Source organism: Juglans microcarpa x Juglans regia, chromosome 6D (assembly GCF_004785595.1).
Source record: "Juglans microcarpa x Juglans regia isolate MS1-56 chromosome 6D, Jm3101_v1.0, whole genome shotgun sequence".
NCBI classification, from domain to species: domain Eukaryota; kingdom Viridiplantae; phylum Streptophyta; class Magnoliopsida; order Fagales; family Juglandaceae; genus Juglans; species Juglans microcarpa x Juglans regia.
In genome coordinates this window covers 12,565,868-12,574,939 of record NC_054604.1, presented here as the reverse complement: position 1 = coordinate 12,574,939, position 9,072 = coordinate 12,565,868, and the positions used below count along the sequence as shown (strand labels likewise).

Below are 9,072 nucleotides of genomic sequence, written 5' to 3'. Positions count from 1 at the left end.
AACAACCAAGTAGCTGGTATCTTCACCAAATTGCTATTTGCTCTAAATTTTGTTCCAAACTTTAGCAAGCTCTTTGTCCATCCAGTATCGTCTTGCACTTGAGGAGGGATGATGAGACAAGCTGACCAATTGTGTTGCCATGATCTTCTCCACCATCTACTGACCTTGTTTTTGTGATCTACTCCCCTACATAATCCCTGTCATATTGTTAAAACATGTAACCAATAGTTTTTATATATAGAAGATACATTTCTATGTAGAAAAATTCTACTAAGTATTCCTACACTACACACCACATATGATTTTTTATTTTTATTTTTATTTTTTCTCTTAGCAATTATGTGGTATATGGATAATGAGTAGAAAAACTTAATTAATTTAGCAAGAATAAAATAAAAAAATAAAAAGAAGTGTGGTGTGTAGTGTGCGAGATGATGAGTAGCAAATCCATTCTATGTATAACAGATATTTTAGTTGTAATACTTCATATTTTTGACTTTTATGCTTGATTTGAATAGTAAGTTGAGATGAGATGAGTTAGAAATTGTTTAAGTTAAAATGTTTTATGAGGTTTTGGGAAAGAAGAGAAAAAGTTAAATAAAAATATTATAAAGTTAAAATATTGTTAGAATATAAGTTTTTAATATTATTTTTATTTTGAGATATGAAAATGTTGAATTATTTTCTGTGTTTTGTTTGGAAGTTTGGGGAAGGTGTAATAATTAGGTAATAATTAGATGAAAAAGTTGAAGATTTGAAATTGAAAAGTATTTGTGTTTGTAATTGTTTGGATATTGAGATGAGATGAGATACGATGAGATAGAAGCATCTCTCTATCCAAACCAGGCTTAATCTATTTGAGATCAATGTAAAGCCTATACATACTTGAGGTTGTTTTCGTACAAATTAGTTATTGGTTTTATTCCCTTTTTGCGTATGGTCCTTAAAAAAAAAAACCAGTTAGATGTGGTTGGTATATACAAAAGACTGATTATAAGAAAAAAAATAAATAAAAAATATATAATGGTTAGATTAAAAATTCGATGTTAGCTAAAAACAAATATAAACTTTAGTTAAAATAACATATGTGACTAGTTTAGGGCACTTCAATCACCTTGGAGTTAGTGAGGTGTAACGAACTAGCCCAATAATTTTAAGGTCGAGATATTAATAATTTTTATTAGACCTAAATTATATTTAATGGGCCATATTGGATAAGCTCACGAATGATAAATTATTGAGGTTGACTAAGAGTTTAATTAGACTCAATAATTAGGTTAAATCCCATTTATTATTCATTGAACAAATTAAACTCCTTTAGAATTTAAAGATCGGCTATTAGAAATTTATTTCAATTTAAAATCATCACTGATTGAAGTCTCCTATGCAGTTTCAGTCATTGCCAATTCTATATTGAATGAACAACTAGATCATGTTTTTAAATTCAAATTCTCTTCTTAAATGATCTTGATCGAGTCCAACTCAAATTGGTCGCCACCCTCTCCCAAATTTCTCTATAAATATCTCTCTTCCGCATATTATTTGAAAAAAAGAAAACTATAAACCTCCTAATCCAGCACCATGATCAATTTTGTGTTAAAAATTTTAGAAAGCAACACTACATGATAAGTTGTTTGATCATAAATTAAGATAGAATATGTTAGCTAGTTATATATATTATTATAAAGTCAATTCTTTCGAAACCAGTTTTTATGTACCACACATGTCATGATATTTGCAAGCATGTCATTCATTATGTTTCATTCTGCATATTATAGTTATGTATATATTATGCATCCTATGCATCTCACTTTGCATAAAACGCGTAAGCTATCTTAAGTTCAAGTGTAAGATAAGATCATATCAGTTAATCAGATATTCATTCAGATGCATGGTACTAATGCAATTTTAGGGTAGGCGTGAAAGTTACGGACTCAAGCATGGTCCATTGTAGTACTCCAGAGTACTGTACAGTCGGCTTCCTTTTCTACAGCAAGGGAAGTTAGTGCACAACCTTACACACATGATTAAGTGTGTTAGCCAACCAGATTAATCAGATAAATCAGATCAACCAGTTAATTTAGATAAATCAATCATGCATAGCATAAACATCAGTATGATTAAACATGATTTTAAGTTCTCGACAAGAAAACTTTTACCAAAAACCTTATGTTAAGCATGCTTACGTTATGATAAGTTTCTTACTAAGTCATCGATTCATTTTAGTTTGTTTTTATATTTTTAAACCACCACAGATTAGCATAATTATGGCGATAGAGCTATAGAACGGGACTTAGTCCAATGAGGTGTGATAGTGGCCTAGATTATGTACATAGATTTTAAGTTATGATTTTTATGGCACGGGTTTTGAGAAATTTTAATAAATATTTCCTCACACTCTCTTTTATGATTTTAGTATTTTAATAAAGAATTATTTTATTTACAGAATTTTTGTACCTGATGTTTCCTTTCGGAAAAAAAGAAAATATTTTTAAATCAAGGTTCAGTAGTAACACTCTGGTTTCCCCGAAAATTTCTAAAAGTGACTTTATTATTAACCGTATGGAGCGAGGTGTTACATGAGGTGATTAAAAAAAAGTAGTTTAGGTCTCGTTTGGTTATATAGATGAGATAAGATAAAATGAAAGTTGAAGATTGAATAAAATATTATTATAATATAATTTTCTATTATAATTTTTATTTTGAAATTTGAAAAAGTTGAATTATTTATTATATTTTGCGTGAGAGTTTAAAAAAATTATAATAATAAAATAAAATAAAATAAAATAAGCTGAGATGGAAACGTAAGTGTGGTCCAATAGATACAGCTAATGCATCTACCTTCAATTATTGATTCTTTGTTCATTGTTTAACCGCGCGAGTGTAGTCCAATAGAGAGTGGCCTTTCTAATGAGCTATATATACTTGGATAGTATTTACATAAAAGAAAGACACAGGAGAAAAGACAGAGAGGAAGGGTTTGGGAGGCAGCCCCCTGGTTAGTAGTATTTGGTGGCTGTAATGCTATATATAAGAACAACTTCGGACTAAGATATCCCCGAGAGCCACTCATTTTAAAGATAAGACCGTTAGATAACTAAAACTAAAGAAATAACAAATAAACAGAAAAAAAAAAAAACAATTATTTTAATAGTTTAGATAAAGAAATAGCTGATCCACCCCTGATGTGAGGCTTCTTTTAGCAAAACTCTGGCAAAGCTAATGTGCTCTAAAGCTTTATTGATCTCAAAAAAGAAAAAAAAAAAAAAAGTTGAGAGCTTTATAGAAGGAGCGGTGCTGCCATCTGAGTAACACTGCTCTAAGTAACTATTAGATTAAATTGATCTTTTTATTTGTTTTTAATTTTTTTATTCATATTTTTTTTATCATTTTAAAATATTTTAAAAAAATATAAAAAAAATCAATAGACTAATAGTCACTTTCTTAATTATTAAGTAAAAAAAAATTAAAAAAATAAAATAAAATATATGAAGTGTCAAAATGAAGAGACAAATAGAGTAGATAAAATAACATTTTTCTTATCGAAGTTCCTTGCTCTTGCGAGTGATTCATAGAAAAATCGGAAATCTTCCTAGAGTCCGTAGATCTGACATAGGATATCAAATTCTGGTTGACAATCATTATATTTTGATCATGAAGAAACAAAATTCATATCATGTTCATCCGGAAGTTGAAAACTGATATTAAAGGCGATTCATTTCAGATCAAATTATAATAATAGTTGCAATCAGTGTAAAACGAAAGGAAATATTGATTTCATAACTTTGCCATGTAATTTTCCTCTTAACTGCAAGAGCGGAACAGAGTATTCTGCACTCACCATTTTTCCACCTTCCCCACCATAAACAAAAAATATCCAAACTAATCCCCTCCCAATTAAGCAAAAAGCTTAATCACACAAAATAACCCTCGTGATTGCAAGAACAAGGCAAGACATGGCGAAGAAGAACAGGGTGACAAAGTCCCTCGCCGACCACTTCCTGACCGCCTTGGTCTCGACGCGCAGACTTTTGGCCCTCCGAAGGGCGTCCACCTCCTTCAGCAAGTCGAATTCGACCCCCTTCTTCTTCAGTTCTTCCACACACTTTGCCAATAGCTTCCCATCTTCCTTCTCCCTCTCCAGTAGCTTCTCCAGGTGGACCTCTACGTCGGTCTTGTACCTCACGGCCCAAATGATTCCGAGCGAAAACAGAATAGAACAGAGTGAAGGGATCCATGACCTGTGGCAGGCTAACTTGTTGGCAACTGGGTCTCTAGAGGAGGCGTTGAAGAGGAGAACCAAAGCTGTGGAGTGGAAGACGAAGAAGAAGATGTACAGCATGGTGATTTCGCTTCGGACAGAGTCGATCTGGGTTTCTTTGAGGGCGATTCTTCCGAGGATTAGTTCCTCTTCCTTGAGCCATTGCTTCAGAAGAAGCTTGTGGGTCGGTGTTTCGGCGATTTGGTGAAGAGGGTGCAAGGGCTTCGACTCCATTATTATTGGTGGGCTTGTACTTGGATCAGCCATGAAATTTGTGCAGAGACGGAGCTTTGAGAGAAGATAAACAGTGGGAGAAAGGATTTTGAAACGTCCGCGATTTTTATGCCTTTTGAATTTCCTCCCAACGGTCAAAATAGAAAAGGAAAAGTGCAAGTTTCCCGGAATACCCCTAGTCGGTGAATAAATAACGGAACGTGCCACCGTTTGTAACGGCTACTGCGTGTGAAATTTCACATTTGTCCCCAGCGAATGATGGCATTTCAAAGCTGCCGCCTGCCAACGGTTATATTGTGATTATTTATACCCTCAATGATATTGAGAGATGCTTTGCTCTAGAGGAAAGTTCAATAAAGATGCATATGGATTCTGATACTTGAGTTGCAATTGAGCTGTACATGTTAATATGTTATTACGCTTGTCTTGCCAATAAGACTAACGCTACTCATTATTACATCACCCGTGTAATACTACCTAACATTGGCGTGGTAAATATGATTGTGGAAAATGATGTATATACTAACAAAATACGTGGTCTACAAAATATAGTAACGTAGTAGTGACTCGTGTCTACTACCCATGGTTTGTGTTCTCTCTATAACCCTCATCTTCAAGCCTTAAAAAATGCAACTAACCCAAAAACATAATTCTGGATACAGTCCCCGAATAGGGACTGCGTGCGCATGAAATGAAAGAATCGTTTCATCCTAAATTAAACGAATCGTTTCAATGCCTGAATTCCTTCTCCTAAATGATTTTTTTTCACTCCCTCTAAAACCCTCCACCCCCCTTAGAAACCCTTCCCCCTCCATTTGAAACCCTTCCCCCTCCATTTGAAACCCATTCTCCCTTCCCTATTGATTGAGTTTTGACCAAATCGTGTTTCTGAAACCCTTCTCCCTTTTGAGTTTATGATACTCATTACCCCTTTTGAGTTTCTGAAACCCTTCTCCCTCCCTACCGATTGAGCTTCGACCATTCTTTCCTCCTGAGCCCTTCTTGCTCATGCCTAATACACCCATTTCGAAATCTCTCAAATTTGAAACCCCTTCTTCTCGTCCCCTTCGGTCTTAGCCTTAATCGTGTTCCTAAAGGTTTTTAGTTTGTTTACTTCATTTTGTTTTTACAATGCCATGCTTGGGTTGGTTTTTGCTTAGGGTAGTTATTGAAAATTTCTTTGTATTCTTGATTTAGCTCTTGGATTTTATACGATGTTTTGTTGATTTATACTCTGTTTTTTTACATTGCCGTGTTATGGTTTTGGGATGTTGATAGTTGTAGCCGAGAGGGAAGGTTGTAGCTATATGTTGTTAATATTTCAGAGCTATATGTTGATAGCTGCTAGCTACCATGCTTGGGTTAGTTACTAAATATTTCTTTGTATTATTGGTTTAGCTCTTGGATTTTATACTATGTTTTGTTGATTTATACTCTTTTTTTTACACTGTCGTGTTATGTTTTTGGGATGTTGATAGCCGTAGCCAAGAGGGAAGGTTGTAGCTATATGTTGTTAATATTTCAGAGCTAAATGTTGATAGCTGCTACCTGCCATGCTTGGGGTTCATTTTGCTTTGGGTAGTTACTGTATATTTTTTGTATTCTTGATTTTGCTCTTAGATTTTATACTATATTTCGTTGATTTATATTCTATGTTTTTACATTGTTGTGTTATGTTTTTGGAATGTTGATAGCCGTAGCTGAAAGGGAAGGTTGTAGCTATATGTTATTAATATTTCAGAGCTATATGTTAATAGTTGATAGGTGTCATGCTTGGAGCTAGTTTTGCTTGGGGTAGTTATTGCATATTTCTTTGTGTTCTTGATTTTATACTATGTTTTGTTGTTTTATACTCTATTTTTTTACATTGTTATGTTATGTTGGATGTTGATAGCCGTAGTTGAGAGGGAATGACGCAGCTATTTTTTGTTAATATTTCGTAGCTATATATTGATAGTTGCTAGCCGTCGTGCTTGGGGTTGGTTTTGCTTCTAGTAGCTGCTAGCAGTCGTGTTGTTGGTTTTGATTTGTTGTTTTGTTTGAAGAAAGATTCCTTATATAGCTCTATAACATCTTGTGCCCAAATTCCTTAGATGGCTTTCTAGTCACAACATATATATCTCACATGCATTAAGAGTGATGTATATTTGTATAAGACCAAATATGTCTGTTACAATAATGCTTACCATTATTTGTTTGAAGGGTGTTTGTGTTGCCGAATTACAATGTCTTCATCGCAATCACATTTATTATATTCTTTGGTTGATTGTTGTTTGAAAAATGCTCTAAAATGTTTATGCTAGTTGATAGCAAATTTCAAATTTGCGAACACCTCAAGAAATCCAAGACGACCTTTTTTGTTTCTCCAAAGTACAATAAGAAGGTTATTACTAACGACTCTTCTTGGTGTTACTTTTAATTTTCTATATTGTTGAAATATATGTCTCAATTTCCTACAATGATTTCTGAAGTTGTTTGCTATAGGTAAAACCATATTACAACTGCTTTTTATGGGAAGATTTTTAAGAATACAATGAAAGTCCAGTTGTCAGAAAAAGAGATCTCCAACAAAGAGAGGGGGAACTCCAACAAAGAGAGGAAAAACTCTAGCATACAAAGGAAGAGATTCATAAAAGAGAGGAGGACATCCAATAGAGAGTGTTGGTTTTTCTTAATGATTAGGAAGAGCTTGAAAGTCAAGTTAAAGAAATTAGTCATGCAAGTATGCTACTCTGCGTGTATTGGAGACAATTTTAATCTCATGTTGCTTGCTAGGATCAAAATCAAATGAAGATTAATGTTGTGTTAGGGATTTCGCAAGTATGTTGTTAAAAGGGGCCTCAACTTGGTTAAGCTTGTAAGTGTTGTAGTTAGACTGGTCACTTGTAAAGTTGTTGTTGTAATATGCAATGTTATCTAATATGCAATTTATGTGATATGCTGTACCAAACTTACGAGCATTCAATACATTACATATTTTTCCATAAATTCTTTGCTTTGTGGTTTTATTTACAAAGGATTACATCTATAAAATAAAAACAATATTGAATCATCTTCATTTAAAAAAAAAAAAAAAAAAAAACAGTGAACCATCATAGGAGCAGCAAAATAAGAAACTGCCAATAGAAAAAATAAACAACACGCAAAAATATAACTTCAGAAATAACTCCACATTTTTCATTACAAAACATAACTTCAATTCTTGATTAGAAAACATAACTTCACATTAATGTCATACAATTCATCCATTGATCTAAAAATATATCATCAAATACATCAATTCAACCAAACTCGAAAACCTCAGCAACTATAAACAAGACTCCGAATCATCAACGACCTCAAGAAATCCAAAACTGAGCAAGCTTGCATCTTCCGTAGTAGCAGCAGGAACAAAATTTCAATTGTCGTGAGAGGCATGATGTTGAGGATCCATATGTAACACTTCATCTATTTGTAAAAATCAGAACTACAACTAGAGAATTCAACTTTCTTTAGGTATATAAAAAAACGTGTAATTACTAAAAATCACAAATATTAATGTGAGAAAATGACAACTACAAATACGTAAAAATGACAATTGCATACATGTGAAATAATACTTTGTTGTGAGCTAGGCAGTAACACCTCATATGTTGGTACTGCAGCGCCACTCGTGTAGTTGTCATCTTCCGTTTGTATCCTTACCTATATTTGAATACATACATTTTCTTAGAAATCAAATTAAAAAATATGCTTCACATAAATACAAATGAAATAAAAATGAAATACATTTCTTCTCTTTCTATTGTCACCGGTATCAGACTGGTTACTTTTAGTACGTCGCTTCCCAATAACCTTTTCTATTGGAGGTGCCCTCTTCTTCAATGGGTGCCTCCCTTTACCTCTAACAAAGCGAGGACTAACTGTTTTTGAACTTCCAATTTCAACATCATTTACCTCAGTACTAGCACTTACAAGTGCGGGCTGAGGCTTCATTTTTATGTAAATTAAATTCATTGCCCGTAACTTTTGTGCCATATCTGCTACATTATCATCACATTTTGGTACATTTGTAGCGACTTTGTAGCATAGGTTAATCAACATAGAGTACCTGTCAACAACTGATTTACCAATCAAATCATCGTAATTGCTCTTAATGAGAGCATACCTATGTTTAATGTCATTCTTCCATCTATCCATAATGTACTTTGAAAGCAATGCTTGGACATCTCGCATTGAGAAAATAACAAGAATGTGCCTACATAAAATATCTCTTACCTAAAATAGGCCACATATGCATTTCACCTCACACTCATCTTCATTGAAGTATGCCTGATATGTACCCCGCTTGATGCACTCCTTGACTCATAGCTGGTCATTAATTTGATATGTCAAAATCGCCCATTCTGTCTTGATGAGAATACAATGAGAATTGATAATTCACAAGATTTGGGACTGTACTTCCTTAAAATTAGAGTTAGTATACAATTCTTGAAATTGTTTCTCTACAGGTAAATGGGTTATATATGGAATTGTGTAGTTGAATGAGTGAAAATCTGCTACAATCTCAATCTTTACTTTCTTCCTCAGTACATTGT

At 33.5% G+C, this 9,072-nt stretch overlaps 1 protein-coding gene and 1 long non-coding RNA gene across 2 annotated transcripts; both read right to left on the bottom strand.

Annotated features, from left to right (window-relative positions):
- Positions 1-3,754: 3,754 nt before the first annotated feature.
- Positions 3,755-4,614, bottom strand: LOC121233939. The gene has a single exon (XM_041129712.1). The coding sequence runs from the start codon at positions 4,526-4,528 to the stop codon at positions 3,911-3,913; it is 618 nt and encodes a 205-aa protein (XP_040985646.1). The 5' UTR covers positions 4,529-4,614; the 3' UTR covers positions 3,755-3,910.
- A 1,079-nt stretch (positions 4,615-5,693) lies between these two features.
- LOC121233968 lies at positions 5,694-6,117 on the bottom strand. The gene is made up of 2 exons (XR_005934273.1): positions 6,044-6,117; positions 5,694-5,843 (listed from the first exon to the last, which is right to left on the bottom strand). It is a non-coding gene; the product is annotated as an uncharacterized LOC121233968 (long non-coding RNA).
- Positions 6,118-9,072: the final 2,955 nt, after the last annotated feature.